At 34.0% G+C, this 21402-nt stretch overlaps 1 protein-coding gene across 2 annotated transcripts in view; it reads right to left on the bottom strand.

Moving 5' to 3' along the window:
• The window catches only part of CRPPA (CDP-L-ribitol pyrophosphorylase A), a 108606-nt gene that overhangs the window by 49555 nt on the left and 37649 nt on the right, over nucleotides 1–21402 (bottom strand). For both annotated transcript variants that reach the window (XM_088066112.1, XM_005518844.3), the window contains exons 4-7: nucleotides 18281–18385; nucleotides 13219–13264; nucleotides 4177–4274; nucleotides 166–255 (exon numbers count right to left, since the gene is read on the bottom strand). In XM_088066112.1, coding sequence (XP_087922238.1) covers nucleotides 166–255; nucleotides 4177–4274; nucleotides 13219–13264; nucleotides 18281–18385 — 339 coding nt within the window. The remainder of the gene's footprint in view (nucleotides 1–165; nucleotides 256–4176; nucleotides 4275–13218; nucleotides 13265–18280; nucleotides 18386–21402) is intronic.

Raw genomic sequence — 21402 nt, 5'->3', positions numbered from 1 at the left:
CTGAAAGGTCTAGTCTAGCAGACATGAGAAACACTAAACATTGAAATGGACACAGTACATGAGGACAAAAATAACGAACAACTTATTACTCAAATATTTAATTATTATTTACCATTACTAGTAAGTTTAAGTGTAAAATAAATAGCATGCATCCTCACTACTTACATTTATACAAACAAAATTGTAGCACTGTTCTGAAATGATGTTTTGTAGACAGCTATCATTTTTGCTTAAAGATATTGAAATAGCTTCAACCTGATGAGACAAAAAAAGAAAAAAGTCAAAAGTTGTAATTCAGACTTAATTATCTGCTAAACCTTCCACCACTGTGGCTGAATGATTTTAAATTATTTTAACCAGGAAACTATTATTTCCATTACAAAAACTGAAAATTGCTCAAAATTTTGGGGCACTCAACAGTGAAGCATAGAGCCCAACGTATGTGGAAGTATACTGCTCAGGCCAGCCATTCCAGAAGCAGCCCTGGAAGCATCAGCCATGAGCACTGGCTTAGGATGTTCAACTGTTTCAAGAGATGAAAACACTGTCCATGAAACAATCTAATGATTTTAGACCTCTAATTCTGAGAAAACTTCTACAATACAAATATATATATTTTGTCTTCATGAAGTTAAAAATAAAATAAAATAAGCATACATGAAAGACCAGGACCTGGTATTTCAGGATTCTGCCCAGAACAGGAGTACAAGACTCATCTAGAGTTTCTCCTTTAAATAATTTCCTCAATGAACACTTCAAAATACTTTCTTAGGCACAGACATTATTTTCCAACCATTAACACAAGCTAAGTAACTATCTAACCTCAGTTAAAATAAAAAGTAGATTCTACTACATTATCAACTTCAAGACTGCCTTAAATAAAACAGTAGCAGAGAGTGAGTAGCATGTTCCCTAAGAGAAGATAATACTTTGAAACAAATAAAAAAATCTTGAAATTCAGGAGAAAAAAAATCTTTACTTTTTAAATCTTTAAATCTTTACTTTTTAAAAAAATCCCACTGTTTCACAGTACAACTGAGCTTTATTTATCCCCAAAACACATATTAAGTATCATAGCAAGCAACAGAAGTAACAAACGGCTGTGCTCCCCCAAAATGCCATTTAATCCACAATCCAACAAAAGTACCAATAGAACATTTAAAAAGGCTTTGCAGTGTTATGTAAAGCTGTATTTGTTAATTTTTTTAATAATCAGGAGCTAACTTGTTTGCAAAGGAAGGTGGTTTGAAACCAAGAAGTTGATAGTTATGCTCTAAAGATTTTAGAAACATTTTGGGCTCAAAATTTGATAGCATAAGCACAAATAGCTGACATTTAATATTTTAAGATTAAAAATAAAAAATCACAGAAGAGATGAATTACTTAAAAATACTTTGAAAATGCAATACTCCAGGGCTCACCTAGCTTGAACCTCTGAAGATGTAAAATCAGAAATCCCTGGTACCTTTACAACCTTGCATGTACTTCAATGAACACTAGCCAGTGTCTTTTGACATTGACACCCCAGAAGGTATTTGGAACATGATCCAAGGCAGAAGGCCCACCTCTATTTTTTCCTTTAAGGTATTACAATACGTGAGGCTTAAGCATTGCTGAAAATTTAAAAATTCCTTTAGTGTATGAGAATTTTGATTTAACTTCAACCATTTTATTAAGTAGCACACTAGCATTTTTTGACCACCATATTACCCAGCAAAGATGAAATCAAAATTTCTATTGGAAAAGTGAGCACAACTGCCTAAGTAGAAGCCTCAACAAATCATCAATTAACTAAATTAATACTTATTCTATTTCCCATTTAATATCCTATGCAATAGTACTTTCCTTAAAATTAAAATTAATATTAATCAATGTTATCAAATACTTTAGAGAGCAAAAAATTACCTAAAAATACCACCTTGGTAGAAAGTGATTCTCACATAATGTTTCAGTGTTTAAATAAAAAGTATATGAATTTGCTTAATTACCTCTGGTCCTTGTAATAACTGATATTTTTTAATGTTTTATAGTTATCAGCTGCCCTGTACTGAATTTTTAAGTTTATTCAACATCCACTTCCATAAAAACAGAAACTAATACCAGGATATTTGGAACCTGAAAATTTATTTAAATTATATCATATATATATATATTATATCAGAATTTAAAATCACAATTAACAGCAATGCAGCAGATGGACAATACAATCATTGAAAAATTGGTGATTTTCTACTAGTGAACTGCTAGTTCTTTTTCTATTTGAAAACAACCAAATACTTTTATATCCTGCTCGTGGACAGTTATCCAGTCACAAAAATGACACAGAATGTCATCCAGTTGATTCCATTTCACGTGACAGCAGCACTTTGTCACTAAAGAAACAGGAGTACATGATTTCCAGTCACAGAAGAAAACACTGTCAGCTCCCATTTAGGTTTTTTTGCTTCACAATAAATGGCTAAGTAACAGATTAAAGGAAAAACTCAAGTCTTGTCTTTCACAGTATGATATCTTTATGAAAACATTCATTCATTAGTCATACTATTTAAAGTAACACTGACTAAAGTACTGTTAAAATACTTCACAAGCAACAGCTGTAGCCTTCAAAATTTTTTAGAAAATATTTTCTTTTCATTTTCTAGGTCTTTTTCCCCCTGTTATTGATATTATCATGTAACTAGAGCCTCTTTCAGAAATCCTTCTAAGAAAATTTCTTTTTAATTCTTCTTTAAGGACATTATGTAGAAGTTAACAAATACCCTGCAAATAAATATGGCTGCTACTAAGAACTGGAGTGTCAAAAGTACCTAAAATGTTAAAATACTGGTCCCAGATAATATGTACTGAATTATTCCCAGTTGGCCTCTTATTTAGATCAATTACCTTCTAATTTTCCCCTTTGAAAAGGCCCAGCTTTCAGTGTGGTACATCTATATTGCCTAAAATAGTTATTTTGCACAAAATCAAATCTCCCTCAACAAAGTACTGTGCTTCATTTGAGAACAAATAGGCTCACGCATATATTCTTTCTAAGCTTAGAATCAACTCAGAGATTTTACTGTTTAAACATATATGGATAAGTTATGTCCTCCTACTAATAGCAGAATAGTTTACACAGAGATAAAAAAGAGAAATAATAATGCATCTGGTGTCAGTGAAATGGAAATACACTTCTGCCCCATCATACAGCAATTCAGACAAGGAAAGATCTTATTCAAGTTTGATAATTTTTTTCACTTTTAGATGTAGACACTTAATAGATATAAAGTATGATTCTATGCTAAATACAATTCTTTAAGAACAAAAACTTTAAGTGCAATGTCAAATGACATTTCCAGATATAAAACAGTAATACAGGTTGGTAGAGAAACATATCCTTCTAATAATTAACACACCATGCAGAAGATCGACAGACATGAATAAAACCATTGCAGAAGTAACATGATGCAAATCAGAAAATCTGTAATTTTTTAAAAGTTATTCCCTGTCTCTCTAGGTAAAAGGAACTTGTGATATCATCATGTAAGATATAATTAAGAATCACCCCAATACCAGTCTAAATTTAAGCAATTGCCAAATGTTAATCATCTTTGGGAAAATGGAAATATAATAGCTCTATTAGAAAGAATAATGAAAAAGGAAAAGGTAGTTAAATGCCAATAGAACATTCCATCAATATCCTAAAGCACAGGCTCCTATGAGGACTCACTGTGAAGGAAATGTACCCCTATCGCTCTACAAAAAGGCTGATTAATTCAATTTTGCATTCACAGCTCTGAAGAAAAAACAACCTACTCTTTAATTGGTTCAAACTCCAAGTCAGACTTCAAAGTAACAAAAGCATTTCCTCTAAATCATATTTGTAACAATTTGGCTTACTGAATCCACAAAATCTAAGGAAAATTGCCTCTCTGTTGTCTGGAATCAATTTCTCCTCTAATCTAATACGGACATTTTAAGTAGATCTGTAAGATCCCCCTCTACGGCACAACTGGGCAAAAGATGCTTCCTTCTTGGTAACTTCCACGCCTGGTGTTAATCCCTTGTAATAAATACTACAATGACACAGGAAGTCTCAACTTCTGTTTTCACATTATTTAGACCATTTCTTAGGAGTAGTAGCAACCAGAAACATTAAATTAATCAGTCAGTTAAGAGCCATAGAGTTGTACTTACTTTTACTTGGCTTTTCAGAGATTCAGGAAGGAGAAAACCTACTTGTCCGAGAGTTTCCTTCACGTTGGTGATAACACAAACTTGTTGTGATAGGTTGTCTGTTGATCAAGAAAAAAACTTAGTATTTCATGCAAAAATAAATAAATCCAAATTACTAATCTGCTAAACATTGTCTTCAATCCACATATTGTTAAAAATGTTTCTTGACAGAACATTTTCAACAGCTGTAAATTTAAAGGGTACAATGCACAGTTAATGCAACTACGTAATTTATATAATATACATCTCAAAATTCAAATTATATTTTATATTATTTTGTACAATTTGAAATCATTACATAAGGCCTGTCCCCAAAGCCCATTTAAATCTATTAAAATATATTTGTACAGGTCCACTAGATGACAATCAAGAAAACTTTTTGAAAATTTCATCCCTCTTTTCACTTCAACAGACAGCTAAATGCAATGTAAGTAATATTGAGTAAATAAAGGGGAAAAAAAGAAAAAAAAAACAGGAGGTAACATAAATCCTATTCCCAACAATACAAACTAAAAAATTGCCAAAAAAAGTTATTTATGATACCATTTAAGGAGACAGAAGATGTAACTATTCCCCTCAATAGCAAAGAAATTGCAAAGTCATGACAAAGATCGTGGCCTGGGCAACTTCCAAGATCCTTTACTGGTGGGGCAAAATACAGTATTTTGTTGCTACCAGGAACAACAGTTTAAAGTTATTGCCTGATCTGTTCCACAAAGGCAGTATTTCAGAAAATTAGTAATTTCTCTTGTTACTGACTTCAGGTTTTAGATTTAGTGAACGTTTTCCTTTCTTTAAGCCAACAAATTGAAATTCAAGTTTGAAACTCTCAAGTCTAACTCAGGACTTTATCCTTTGGATGCTGAATTAACATGCAGAACAAAACATAAGATTTCCAATGCTTTTGGGGTAGCTGTTCCGTAAGCAACTAGGAACTTCACACATGTAAAGTCTAATTATTTAATGCAAACTCAATGAAACTCCAGAGACAGAAATATACCAAACACCTCCACAAAATAAATTAGGAGTGAAAGACAAGAAAAATTATAAAAATATGGGCTAACTGGTCTTCAAACAAATCTGGATATAAACAATACATATTTGTTGCATGTGGAAAATTATTTCTATAATTACATACCATACAATAAGTTAATCAGATGCATAACTTCAGTAGTGCAGAAACATCTCACTTTCTATTGTAAACTCACAGACTTCTTTATAAAAATAGACATAAAGACCTGAAAATTAATTTTAATCTTGCTGAGTTAAAATTATTGGAAAGTGACTTGTGATTTTTAGGCAATTTTCTGTGAGCAGGAAAAGTGAATTAACCACTGAGAATTCCAAAAGATAATTAGAATGATTTTTTGAATCATGGATATTTATTATGTCCAATTTTTATAATGTGACAACAAAAATAGTGGTAGCAACTGACTTTGTATTAAGTTAGCAAGTATGGGGAGAGAGGAAGAAAGGGAGAGAACAATAAACATATGCTTATAAACCATCTCAACCAGATGGAAGTGAGAATTAAAAAAATGCATGGCCAGTTCTCACAGGACTAGAAATCAGAGGATATCACAATTGTGGGAGAAATTATCTTCACATAGATTCACTGGGCAAAGAAGTATACTGAACATGCATCACAGTTGGCTTCTACTTAATAGAGAATAACTCTGCAGTCTGAAAAAATGGAAAACCATATTGAATTCATTTCTTATCAGCAGAAATAAACTAATGGGTAGATTGAAATCAGAGCAAGAGCCACTTGAATTTAATACTGTACACAAAGTGCAGATACAAGATAGATATACATAATAAACCAGACTAGCATATCAGATTTCAAGAACTCAGACTCTATTGAACCACGTAATTTAATGAAGAAGGTCAGATTGGAGCTATTATGAAAATTCACATGTGGAAGAAGGCTGTGGAATCCAAAAAGGCACCATAACTTAGGCTCAGTTATTTTTAAAAAGACTGTAATCAACAGCAAGTGTCAGAAATATTCTCACAAAAGATCGTTCAAAGGCTGCAGCTATAAAAACCCATCTCACTACTCTCTCCAGCCCTCTTAGATCTCTAATTTCCTATAATATAAATGAGAAAGGAGAGGCAATTACAAAAAAAAAAAAGCAACTAAGATTTGCAGGCAGAGTTTAATAAAGAAGAGAGAAAAACCAATGAAGTGTGGAAAACTGTATTTTTTATCTGGAGAATAAACATAATTTTTTAAGGGGAAAGTATGTTTAAAAAGTAGGAGAACCTTAAAGTAATGATAATACACACATTGAAAACATGCTGCATGCTTTGAAATGATCAAGAGAATGAGTAAAGGAAGTCTAGGAAACTATCATTTATAAAATCATCATAGTAAAGCAACAGTACTGTTCTAGTTGAGTTGAAACTCAGCTTCCATTTAAATCCAAACTATTTCAAGTGGTCAAAAAACATCCATATGTTAATTTAGACTGCACCTTTTCTGCATTGTGGGAAGGAAGACTGAGTGGAGCCTTTCTCCTCAAGACTGCCCGTGTCCCATTTCTGGTAAGCTGATGGAGCTGTCACTCAGCATAGTCACGCTGAACCCAGTGAGCACAGCTGGAGTGCTGGCTCATAACTCCACAGATTTCATGAGCTTTGCTGCCTGACAGTAAAACTGTGTGCAGCATTTCATTCCTGGCTTTCAGAATTCTGTTTGGGTGAACAAAATAGTCATTCTGGAAAGCCACAGCATGGCCACGTCACAAAGAATTTTAATATTCAGCTAAAAACATTTTGTTTTCCATTGGACCGCTGGATAATTGAGGCTGGAAGGGACCTCAGGAGGTCTCTTGTTCAGAGTCCCCAAAGCAGGATCACCCACAAGCTCAGGCCTGGTCACTCAACCCCTTATTGCTTTGGCATGCAATCAATCCAGCCAACCTATTCACTTCTTGGTTGTCTGTGAGTTGGAACTTCCCTTGGCTGGGTTTTCATGTTTCCTCCTGTCCTCCCACAATGAACTACTATTACTTAACTACTTAAGTTCTACTTAACTTCTTTCTGCCATAATTTCCTTTTCATCTGGCCAATGCTTTTTTAAGTTGTTTTCTCACTATTACATTACATATCAAACTCTGTACCTTGCTTTGGCTTCCTCTTATTTAAATATACTATTTCCCTGGAAATTTCCTCTCCCCAACACCTATCACCCATTTACTACCAGCTTCATTTCAGCTGTACTTGATAATGTAGTGTTCCTTATTCACATGCATCACATTTGATCCCTTCCAACATTTTTAACATACACTCAGAACATATTTTTTGCATGAAATAAAAAATAGTTACAACTTTACACTGTCAAATTTAAACATTAAATTTCCCTATCAGGTTTCTTTTTCATTAAAGCTAAATTTGATACAAGATTTCAGAATTTATTCCATTAAACCTATTTTTTTCTACATCAGAAAACTTAATTTTAAATTTTTCCACACCCTCCTTTGATATCCTGAAAGCTTTAGATCACATTATTATTCAGCAACACCTGCCACAGTCTTTATCTTAGGATCATACCCAATTATAAATTAAAACATGTGCATGTTTATGGAACTACTATAGTTAGATGATGTATTAAGTGTACTCTAATGGAAGACTTAGAAGTTTACCTTGAAGAGCATGCCACAAACAAGCAGCAATTAAAGTAATACTTTGTTTGTCTAAAGATAATAAATATCATATCCTAGAGAACTAATGCCATAAGAGAAAAAAATGCATCTGAATGGCAAATAAGTTTTAGCCTACAGATATGAATTTTCTCTCTTAATTGCACATATATGTGTGTACATACACTTGTTTTTGGAAACATGCTCATACCACACCATTCTTAGTCTGCTATTACATTTCCTATTATTTTGGAAGCACATCCTAATCACAAAAATGCTTTTGAAGTTTGCAACTAATTCCAAGTAGTAAATTAATTTATCAGAATTCTATTAGCGCTTTCTACATAGCAATGGTTTGACTGGTCTAGAAATTCAGTATGGTTTCCTCTGGCATCTTTAGAAATATCTTTGTTATGAGATGCTACTACTGTAAATAGAAGAAAAATTAAGAAACTACTGCCAAGCACTCATTCACGCTCAACAGAATGAGTTGAAATTGTTATTTTAATAATATAGGTAAACAAAAATGCCTAACAATTTTTTGTTGTTGTTTACCCATTCCTCATGTCTCTATAGCCACAAAAACTAAAAATCAAACTTGACACTCACTCTACCAATATTAGTACACAGGAAAGAAAGGAACATTTTGTATTAGAAGACAAGAAAAGAGGGTTGTTTTCACCTGGCAGTAGCTATTCCAAGGAGTGTTCCCCACCTGCCAGTCTATTTCTTTGGCTCAGAGCTGAGAACACCCATTGGTTCATAAGCATGCCCAGCCTACCTCACATAAAATCTTCATCCTTTGCTAAACAAGGCTTATCTCAATTTTTATTTTTATAAAAAGTCGCATGGTTTTTTCACAGAACACAACTCATAATACATATCTCCCAAAAGCTATAAACAGTTTGAAGGCATTACAGTATTTTTCTTGGCACTCGCAAAAATCATCATTTTATCTACATCAACTTCTTTAGCCAAATGTGAAGGCAAATTATCCAATCTGAAAATGCATGCTCTTGTGAAAAAGTAATTTATAAAGTAAGGCTCTTGAGAAAAGAAAAACAAGAAGGAGGAGGAGGACAGAGAGTCAAACTGTAAGTTACAAACTTCTTCTGAGAAGCACCATTTAAAGTTTACATGTTGCAACTGGAGTTCAAAGTTATCTACCTCGAGGGCAGTAATCCTAATGGAATTTTTTTAGGATGTTTTGTATTAGCATGAGCTTAACTACATTTCTAGATGAGTCACCCTTATTGTAAGACAATGTTTTCTTACTTCAAGACTATTAAAAATAGGCGTGTGCCACCTTGTCTGCATACTCTACAAGTTTATACCTGCTTAACTAAAGAAAAGCATTAAATTTGCTTTTTATAAAAGTTATAAAAGAGAATTGAGGAAGTTAGGAAATTAAAAAGAAATGTTTTAAGAAAAGAGTCTCAAAAGAAAAATAACTCATTAGTCTATTTACATCAGCGAAATGTTTCTTTGTGTTGCCTTGAATAAGAATGATATGCAAGCATATGAATATCTAAGGTAAAACAAATGCATGTAGGGATATATGTTTTTCTTACTTCCACCTGAGTCAAGTTTAGCAAGCTGAAATCTGTTGAATTCCTGAAGAAAAGCAAAAATTTTGATCACTAATAAATATAAACTGCAGATGACATAAAATTTGGAATTGTAGTCACACAATTAAACATGTACACTCAATAGTTCTTCATCACTACTGAATTCATCCAGAGATAAAATGTGCATCCAGCACAGTAAATGCGTAACTTGATAATAAACAAATCAGCTGTGAAGACTGAAACAGCGGTGGGGAGTACTGTGAGGCCTGAGACCTTAGCACCCAGCACCCTCCTAGCCCATACTTTCAGCTTCTGGGATAACCCCAGAGGATCTTGACAGCATGCAAGGTGGCATTTAGAGAGCTGGTATCTTGCAACTCAACTTGACAGTCATGTAGGACTTCCCCCTCAGGCACTCTATATGGCACAAAAAGTGGTAAGCAGGAGCACATTACTTACAAGAGCATGTAGTGATAGGACAAGTGGGAATGGCTTCAAACTGAGAGTAGATTAGATTCAGATTAGATATTAGGAAGAAATTCTTTACTGTGAGGGTGGTGAGGCACTGGAACAGGTTGCTCAGAGAAGTTGTGGATGCCCCATCCCTGGAAGTGTTCAAGGCCAGGTTGGATGGGGCCCTGAGCAACCCGATCTAGTGAAAGGTGATGGCTGGTAGCCATGGGCTTGGAACTAGATGGTCTTTAAGGTCCTTTCCGACCCAGGCCATTCTATGATTCCATGATTCTACAATATAGCACCACATAGTGGGTTCTGAACTCAGAAAAGCAGACACTGTGATACAGTCAATTACCCAGCTTGTAGGAAAGGCCTAACTGAGTATGCCTTGGCTTGCAGGATGGTTGACATTATCTAAGGTGACCTGTCCTTGACGGTTTCCCATAGGTACAGCACAGCTCAGCAGAATACAGCTAATAAGATTTATTCTGTAAAACTAACAACCATAAGACAAAATGATGCCATACAGGGGTACATCAAAATGATGCTCCAAAGGACAAAAATATATTCTCCCCTCAAATACGCTTTAAGTGTGGAATGAACTGTGCATAAATCATCTGCCTAATATTAATTTACATGGTTCAACTGTCCACTACCAAAATAATTCATGCTATAGCCACCTGAAGATCTGAGATTTTCAGCTTTTTGAAGGGCACGGAATAGATAAGGCACAACTTTCAAACTGCTGTCTTGGAGGACTAACAGTGCCAATTCAAAACCCCATTAAAGATAATTAATTATGTAAGATAACTCTGTTATGCAGTGTCCTAATTTGCTATGAAGGATTCATTATGCTATTCATACAGCTTCTGCTTCCTGAACTCATGCAATGCAGCAAGAAGCAAATCTAAACTTCAACAATCTTAAAGTACAGATTTCATAGAGACCACCATAATAAGACTACTGCTGCTACTGAAGCAGATATACTGCATGCTACCACAGCAAGAGGATATTAGATAAGAAAAGGGATTAACCTGATTGACCATCATGATGGTCTTCATTTTTACTTTAAACTACACAGGCTTTTTTTAATAAGCAACAGCTGAAAAATCTTGTACTGGCTTTAAGGAAAAAAAAAAAGTGGTAACATTACACACACACATATATATACATATATACATAAAACTAATATAACAAGTAATCTCCTTTAAAGACATGGGAGATTAGAAGCCTTTGTATACACAGAAGCATGGAAATTCATTTGGATCAAGGTTAGTTTTGTTTCAAGTTTGTAATTTTTTGACCACTGAGGAAGAGTCTGGCTCCATCTTCTTCACTGTGCCCCATCTGGCATTTATACACACTGCTAAGATCCCTGTGAGCCTTCTCTTCTCCAGACACAACAGTCCGTGCTCTCACAGCAAATCCTCAATTGAAAGATGTTCCACTACTTAATCATTGTCATGGCTCTTTGCATGATTCTCTTCAGTATGACCATCTGTCCCCTGATGTGGAAACCCAGAAGTGGACCCAACACTCCAGATGTGAGCTCACCAGTGCTGAACATAGAGGAAGGATCACTGTCCTCAGCCTGCTGCTGGTAAATGCTCTGCCTACTGTAGCCCAGGGAGCTGCTGGCCTTCTTTGTCATAAGAGCATGCTGACAGACCCTGTTCAATTTAGGGGTGTGTTGCCAGCTCCTGTTCAATTTCTTGTCCACCAAGACCTCCCAGGGCCTTTTCTGCAGAGCTGCCTTCCAGCTGGTCAGTCCCCAGCCTGTATTGATGCTCCCCAAGGGCAGGAGCTCCATTTCCCCTTGCTGAATCCATGAGACTCCTGTATACCCATTTCGGCAGCCTGTCAAGGCCTTCTGAATGGCAGCACAACCACCCAGACTATCAACTACTCCTCCTAATACTACATTATCTGTTGTCTTCCTGAGGGTGCTCGGTCCTCTCATTCAGACCATTAGTGAAGATTTTTGTCATAGACCCTGAGGATAGACCACTAATGACTGGGCTCCAACTGGACTTTACTCTTTTGAGCCTGACAGTTCAGCCAGTTTCAATCCACATCCACTTTTCTAGTCTCTGCTTCATCAGACTGTCAATGAGAATGTCATGGGAGTTAGTGAAAAAAGCCATGCTGAAATCAAGTCAACCATATCCATTGCCCTCCTCTCATCCACCAAACTACACATTTCATTTTAGAAGGCTATTGTGTTAGTCAAGCATCATTTCTGGTTTGTAAATTCATGTCAACTACTCCCTGCCACCTTCTTTCCTTCAAAATGTTTGGAAATCCTAAGTTTGAAAGCTATGAATGTGGAACTTCTAAGAATCCTACAAAAAGTAGGATTTTCAAAAATCCCAGGCTTCTAGCTATGAAAATGAGAGCCCATCACCTGTCAGAACCAGAAATTTCCAGACTTCCCAGATCTATCTTTTTGATTTGTGCCTGAAGAATTCAGTTAGGTAGTTCTAACAATGCATCCAATATTAAATATTTGCCCACTGTAATATTAAGAGTGAGCAACTAGCCAGTCACTCACCATGCCACAACAGCACACAGACTTTGCTCTGATTTTCTTGCATAGAAACTGCATTCTTTTCTCTGGAAAGGAGTTTTTAATCCAAAGGGAAGTCCCTTTCTCTTTATCTGTTTCTGGGGTTTTATCCCTCAGTTCTCAACAAGGAGTCGGGCAAGGGTCCCCTGAATCACTGCCTATCACTCTACAATAAACATCTCATTATATAGTATTTGAGAATTCTTCCTTTCCTACATTGTTTTTAGAGTGAGTCCACCTAGATAAAGGCTAAATCCAGTCTTAAACTGGTATGAAACCACTGCTACCAGAAAAAAGAGGTTAACCAACTGTTCAAGAAAATATTTATAAATTAATGAAATACCTTAATATCACGTAACTGCTATATCAATTTAGGCAACAACTGCCCATATGTAAAACAGTGAAGAGCCCTCAAGAGTTAATATTTAATTTTCACTCTACTACATAGAATAGAAAGACGGAACATATTCAGAACTGACCTGCAAATTAAAGAAAAAAATTAATTTTTTATTCATTACAAGGTCCCTCAAAATTAATCTCTATTTGTCTGTAATATACACAGCTTTTTATAAGGTTCTGTATTCTGAGAGAAGTAAATAAAGATAAATATGTCTCATATAAAGATTCTTGTAAACAAGCTGAAACAACTTGCCTAAACACATTTTATCCATCATATAACTTTTCTTAAAGACATTTTGAACAATCGCACACAAAATACTTAATTACAATGGGGAATATGCAAACTGAAGTCACAAGGACAAACACGTACCCTTAATGATTGATTCAGCTGCATACAGATCCTGCTTGTAGGTCACCTAAAGGACAGACAAGCCTCATTAGATTTAACACAGCGGAAGGAATGTAAAACCAATAAAACAATGCCCTAAAGGCAATTCTTTACATTTTAAACACCATAAACAAGTGATATTGTCAATTTCTTAATTTTGGTAAAATATCACTGGCAATTTACGAGAACAGAGGTTGCAGAAACTACTGGAGACTTGAGAAAACCCCTTTTCCATACACTTAGATCTGCCTAGAACTCATTTGAAACCTAAAAGTATTTTAAATACTTTGAAAAATCATGAAAACATGATAATGCATCTATTTTTTTACACATCCATTCTACTCTAATCTTATTGCAAATAGATTAATTTTTAACAGAACTTGGGATCATAAAAATGACAGCCAGGGAGAAACCTTGTTCTTGCTTTTACTAATACAGGTGCAATTTTTCAGTAGTGCAAGACTATTACTGCTAATGAAAGCCCAATTAACCAGTGAGAGTCAGTGAGACTACAAGTAGACTGTGTGAGCTTTCAGAGAATTAATTAACATCAAATTCTTCTTGAAGACATTAATCAGATCAAGTTAGATGAACAATAAGATGCTGAATATTTACTTGGTACTTGCAAAAACACCCTTCATATCTGTCTTTGTACCCTCATAGTGGCTGACAGTCACAATAATAGGCTTTGCAAATAACAGAAAATTAAAGTCAGCATCTACCCAAGACATTAACAGTCTTTGGTAGCAATATCTTCACAATGATCAGCAGTGACTTGAACTGACATGATTCTTAAATATTTATATTTGCTTTTACTGTAAATTCATTTTATGCCAAATGAAATTTTACTGGACTTTCTGAATTTTTTTTCTAGAGTCTGAATAAATATTTTCTTTTTCTTTTTTCTTTTTTTTTTTAAATGAACTGAACAGGATTCCAAAAGCTTTAGTGCTACAAGGTAAATCTTACAGCAAGACACCACTAACAGTATCAGACATCTTAGTCTCCAAGTAAGTGATTATTTGATTTTAACAGAAGGATTCTTGTAAACACTTTCCTTTAAATGTCATAAACTAAGCTCTGTATTATAGTCAAACACAGATGAATAACACTGCATGATTTCCCCAATGCATTATATTATTTTACAAATAAAAACTAACTTCCCTATAGTTTGTCCCAAAGGAGATGTAGCCAGAGAATGAATCTATCCTGATAAATCTTAGGAGTCTGAGTTTACATACAGACATTTACATTTCTACTTACTCTTGGGAAGAACCATTGTCCTGAAATTAGATTTAAGGATAGAGTGACCAGTTGAGTGACTGACTTTGCTGCAAAGTTTCTTTCTATTCACCAGATTCTAGAGGGCCTTTATACTGAACTTTCAGTAAAGTGTAACAGATTATAATCCCAAAACCTTTCAAGAAACAAGACTAGAGTCTGTCAGAAATGGTCTCACATTCTAACATTTACAGTCTCTGAGGCACAGAAGTATTTTTAAACAGCCTGATCTAAAATATGGTAGGTGAAGTCTTTAAGAAAAGAGCACAGGAGAATAAAAAGGTAAGAATGAACCTCTAAAAAAATCTCTTCTGAAATTCTGAGACAGACATCAGCAAATGCTTTGTTTCCTAGAGAAATAAATCATTGAAGACCATATCACATGCTTCATATGTGCTTCTTCAAAATCTTTGTTCCTATAACTTAATTTCACATACAAGCTCCTGTGTCAATGAAAATTGCAGAGCTCACTGAAAAACCCTTCCAGATACCATCTGTGACCTCCCCTTACCAGTTAAGGAGGGAGAGTTTCTCTACACCTCTTTCAATTTCACTAAGATGCAAAATTTGATCCCCTGGATGTTCCCTATTTATAGGGAATTTATTTATAAGAGTTGCACAGATCTCGAGCTCAGAGTTCTCCATAGCATTCTAGCTGCACTTGTAATACCAGAACATCTCTTTCCTAATTTCATATTCTTGTTTCTCTGCCCATGCTGACAAATGGTATTTTGTCCACACAGTGGAAACTTTCTATCCTCTGTGATTCTTACACCACAAAGTCACTGCTTCCCAGGAACAATCCATGAAATATAACCTATAGTTCATTTGTTTCTAAAATCAGTGTTCTTATTATTACATATTTGGCTGCAATGAAAAGCATACGCTTAGTTTAAAATATTTGCTAAGTAATCCTTATTTATAAGTTGCTTCTGATCAATTATATTTATTTTAATAAAAAAAATATTATCTTTGTCTGCAAACTTTCTGACAACTTTTAAATACCTTAGAGACAGTAAGAGTTTCTGCAGAAACTGGTGAGACATGGGGAGAATCATCTTTTGAAATATATCAATTATCTAATTTTTCACCTATTTAATAAGAACTAGTACAATTACAGTCATCCTATTTTTAATTAAGATGTCATGTAGTAACAAGTCAAACTTTTTCCAGCTTTATGTTGTGTCAGCACTACCATCTTTATCAGCCAATATTATAGTGTTGTAATAAAGTCTTGAAGTCAATTTCACAAAATAAGTAAATTCCATGTTGGTTGACATTAATTGCTTTAATCGTATGACTCTTTATTGATCAAGTTTTGCCTCTAGCAGCGCACCCTTCTGTTTTGTTGATCAGTATCAAACTCACAGGCTCCCAATTACTCAAATTCTCATTTTCATGTAACAGTATTAATTTCCATTTTGTTCTCTTGAACATCTGATGGCCCAAGATTTTCAGAATGTTATTGCTGCAATCCAGACTATCACAAGGCCAAATATTAAAACTCAACATAAATACCTCACAGTCACAGAACATGAAAACACGACCTGCTTATAGCAGAGGCAGAACAGTCTTACTTATTAAACATCTCTACTTTTCTGTATAATAAACAATCTATTGTACTTCTTAATAAAGCCCCAAAAATCATCAGATGGGTTTGTTTTCCTGTGTGCCTTTTTTGTTAATTGTCAGACTAAAAGTTTTCAGTACCTAGGAAGATGTTGTTTTAGAAATTATTCCCCAAAATTACTTCCATGTGATGTATAAAAACTGATTTAGCTTGATGAATGGTTCAGACTTATAAAAATGTACATTAAATTCAAAAATACAACTTGTTACAAAACAAATACAATGAAGTTATGATCACACACATACACAAACGTACTGAATTTCAGTTTAATTAAGGTTTTCCCCCTTACACTAAGACATTGTACAGATCTCCTTTGTATGGGATACTTTTGTATGATTAGAAAATAATCCGTTGCTTTTTAGAAAGAGTGAGGATTTTGCACTCTTTCAACATTGTCTACAAATCTGTCTTGATTTTTAAAAAGGTGTTATTATACTGAATTTTTTAACTACAATTCACACACATATATCAGAGTACAACAAATACATTCTGTTAGTTGATTTTACATTTCAAGATAATATTGCCCCAGAATATTTAAGAAAATTTTACTACCAAGGTATCAAATACAGAGAAACTGAAAATCTGGTGTTGACAGAGAATTTGTTTCTTTTTAGTGTCATCCTGATCCCAAATATCCTACAAATAGCTATATAAGAACTATCTTTTAAATAGAACTTACAAATATTTATAACACTGAAGTAATTTGAATTACTTGGTTGTTTTCACTACAAAGAATGATTTTAATTTTGTCATTTGTTCCCAGAAAATAAACAAAATATCTCCTGCTTTAGCTCCAACAACGACTTTGAAATGTTACTTTTCCTAATGTACAAGTGCTCAGACATAATAATTAGTGTTAATTCAAGAACATAATATATAAACACACACAACTTTTTCCCACAGCTTTGAGTCATTTAATGTTATGTAGGTTGTGCACCTCATGCATAAACTGAATTCTTACTAGTATCTTATCTGCTCTTTAAAGATTCAAGGTCCACATAGGATGAAACTGGTTTTTAATACTCAAACTTTAGAAAATGTAAATTTACTGCAGTACTTCTTTTACACATCCTCTGAAACCTCAACTGAACAACAATTACTTATTTCAGTTCTTCTTTATCTGGATGAAATATCTTTTTGCTTTATGCTGAAAAATAAGACTGGAGCCATTGAGAGAACATCAGTTCTTGGTATACGATATGAAATATGTATGACATTATCTGTCCCTCAGAAGCCTAAATAGGAAAACAGACCATATACTGTTTCAGAAAAACTGTATATTTCCAACAAGATATCAAAAGAAGTTCTGTATGCAACAAATGCACAAGTAAATTTTGCTGTTAAATTGCCACAAGTTAAGGAAATTGCCTTTCTTTGTGATATTTATGGTTATACCAGTAGAAATAATGTCACATTTCAGGAAATTTACTGTCAAAGACAGATGCAGTGATTTGAGATGCTTCCAGATAAAATATAAAAAAAATTTAAAGTGCTTGACACAACAGCTACTAAAAACAAATAATGTCTCACCATCCAAAACAGTTATATGTGGTACTTTGAAGTAGAAGGGACATATACTTTGGCCCCTGTACACACAGCTGCTTTGCAAGTCATCAGGCACCTACCAGATTACCAGACAAGATAAATTATGTTTAAAAAAATTTAAAATATTATTTTAAGAGGTCTTAAATATTACAGTGTTACTGAATGTAATGAACTACTCTAAAAATCAACTTGTTGATAGCCAGGTATTTGGCATCAGAAAAAATAAATGATGTCCTTATAGGAAAAGTGGAGGAAAACAGACAAACGAGATAGAAATAGCAGGAGAAAGGTCATATCAAAAAAGAGAATTCTTAGTTTTGCAGATTACACATTTATAGTTTTCCAGATTCTGAGGTCATTCAAATACCTACATGTTTTTCCTATTTACAGGAAAATTCTGTCTTTATTATTACCTCAAGTATTATCTGCCCAAGTCTCTCTACAACAATGAGCTCTAGAAAGAGCTCAGACAAAACCATTGAAAATACATCTGAATTTTTATAGTAATATGCAAATTTTATTAATTTAAAATTATATATATATATATATATATATATATAAACAACTAGATATTATTATTGTCTTTACCTTCCAAAGGTCAGCTGTTCCTTCAACAAGTTTGGCATTTGTTTTACAGTATTTCAAAGCCAGATGCAAACATTCCGTTCCATAATCCAGGTCATAGTCAGTACACTGTAGCAATTAAAAAAGAAAAAAATATCCTAAATTAGTCTTAGGTACTTCTAAGCAATAACACATTTCCTTTCATTAATTAAACCTTACATCTCAACAGTTCTATCCACACTAATACATCTGTATTATGCACATACGTTCAGCATGGATCAGAAATAAAACAGTTCCAAGCATCTTATGCCAAATTGTGGCTATTCAGCAAAGTCCTATAGAAGTAAATAAAAACTTTATAAGCACAGATGAATTAAGTTAGATGCTGCAAGTATCTTGCTAAACCTTTACATTGTTAAATGCATTAATGAGAAGTTACATGTATAAAAAAATTCTTGATGGAGTTGACATGCCTCACCAATAGACACCACTGACTTTCCAGTGACCAATCTTCAGAGTACCAGAACAATTTAACAGATGTGGAATTATGACTCTTCAAATGCTGTTTTGGTTATTGCAGAGTCAAAAAGCGGATGGTAGTAACTAGGAACCTCTGTATCCCTCTTGATTCCCTCCATCTTTTTTCCACTTATCTGCACAGAAAATAGCAGTCTCATGCTGTTCCACAATCCTTACAGATTTTAAAAAATAACAAAACAACAAAAAAAACCACACAATAAACAAAGGTTTATCTACCTTTTAGTCATCTAGAAAAGATATTATTCTCTTGACACACCCTTTCCAAGCAGTTTGACTTCCTATTGATACTGATTATAAGAACCTCATTAATGAAAAACTGAGTAAGGAGAAGAATCTTCTGAGCCAAAACATAGTTAGCAAAGCAATAACTGGGAGCTTATCAGTCAGGACATCCTCAAGATGAATTAGCCTACCTAAGATAAGAAAGCTCTGTTCTATTTTCATATTGCTAAATTACCAGTCCATCCAGAAACATAAATTCCATGTAACAAGGATAACTTAAGATAGCATCCTTTATTTAAAAAAGAGGCATTTGAGAAGATTACAGGCTGGCTACCACACTATCCAATTTCAGAGTGAATTATCAACAATAAGGAAGAAAGAACAAGGCAATGGTATGTTCTTACTTTCCCAGAATGCTCCCTTTGCCTCATATAAAGCTATTATTCTGGCTTCAGAAATCCCTATAATAAAAAGTCCCTGAGGGACATACTCAACCAGAAGTGACTGCCTTAACAGCACCCAGTGAATTACAGGCATCCTAAATTCACCCAATTATTTTTTTGACTAGCAGTATTTTTTTAACAACTGCAGCAGGGAGTATCTCATCCATCACCCTTTTCATCGCATGCTCTGTTATTCTGACAAAAAAAACACTTCTCAATCCTTCAAAATTGCTCCACCACATCTCTTCTTACATCTTTCCACAGATAAAGAGATCAATATCTATTCAGTCATTTCATGTGTGGAAACTACTTAAAAACTTTGATCAACCCTTTTGCCCTCCATTTATCTACACTTACCTAGGAATTTTATCGTATCTTTCTACAAACCTTCTCTGTTAGCACTCATCTTTACTACACAGAAAAAAAAATGGGTACCTCCACTTTCTGTTCCAAACTTTTTATGAACAAAATAACTGCACAGGTCTCAGTACAGACTATCATGAAACTCCAGTGGTAATTTACTACAATGAAAATTGGTCATGCACTTGACCTTGTTTATCTTCTAACAAATAATCTACTCTGGTAAGTCCTTTCTCTTTTCCCAAATCTTTAAGTTTCCTTCAAGGGTCTTCAGCAAAAGCTTTTGTAGAACATCTTATTAATGCACTTAGGTTGTTATCACCTCAATCAACCTCAAACAAGATGCCAATGAAATCCTTAAAGAATGACAATTAGCTCTGCAATACGTAATACTTCCTTTACAAACAACTCTACTATTTGGTGTCAAATTTAACCATGTGTCTACAAATTCATGTTTCAAAGATAATTATATTAGCTCAGTAATTTCCAGTCCCCTCCAAACTGAGAAATCGAAATTGTCAAGCATGTAAAAGTTTTAGTGGGTTAAAGAACCAAGAGTACTGCAATACAACCTGCCTTTCTTTTTATTAAGTTCCTGAGGAAGTTAATTAAAACAGATAAAGAAAATTTTTAGCTTCTATTCTTGTTTTATATCACTGAAATTCAAGGAATCCATTGGCATTACACACCTGAATTGCAATGCTCATAAGCACATACATCCTAGAAAAAAACAAAGCTGTCACTTTTATATTATTTAAATCAGTAAATTCTGCCATAATAGTTTGTCAGCCAACTTAGAAAAGTAGTTTAAATGTTATTGTCTTTTACAGTTTTGTAGCTTGTGTTACAAAACAAAATGGATACAAGAAAATAGAATAACTTAAAAATAAAGGGGTTTCAAAAAAACACTTTGGAACATTCTCAAATTAGGCAGAAATTTAAATAAACAGGATACAAAAAAGGACAATAAAAAAGATAAAGGAATAGACAACTCTTATCTCCAAAATACATAAAAATGCAGCAGTCTCAGAAGTAAAGAAGTACAGAGATAAAGTGCCAGTAAAACCAGAAATGGCCTAGTAACTTTCAATTCCCAGTATTTATTACCAAAATGTTTCCTTCTTTCACTTTCTGGTAGAACACAAATTATTTTCCACTAATGTGAATAATATACAGATTAAAAAAAAAAAAAGTGTTTTTTTTGTTGTTGTTGTTGGCTGGTTGGGTTTTTTTGGTTTTTTTGCTTCAGAATGGAAGAGAGAATTTCAGAAATAAATTTAGCTATGAAAGAATTTACTTTGAAATAAAATTAGGTAACATTTTAAAATAAAGGATAATTAATACAACTAGGACAAAACTAAGCAATTCCAACTTTTTAGCAAGGTATTAATCACAGATAATCAGTAGGGAGTGGAGAAGTTCCATAAACGAGCTAAGGCATCTTGAGCATATTGCTTGTTGCAAGGGATGAAATATGACACAAAGCAAAGTAATAATTAAAACCATATTTCACTAACACTTGTATATCATGACATTTACCACTCTAATTATCTGTAATTGTTTCAACCTAAACATATTGTC

Source organism: Pseudopodoces humilis, chromosome 1 (genome assembly GCF_049639895.1).
Source record: "Pseudopodoces humilis isolate 2021_Gansu_Grassland_sample_001 chromosome 1, ASM4963989v1, whole genome shotgun sequence".
Classification (NCBI taxonomy): domain Eukaryota; kingdom Metazoa; phylum Chordata; class Aves; order Passeriformes; family Paridae; genus Pseudopodoces; species Pseudopodoces humilis.
The sequence above is the reverse complement of the archived record's forward strand: the minus strand, read 5'-3'. Positions and strand labels throughout refer to the sequence as shown.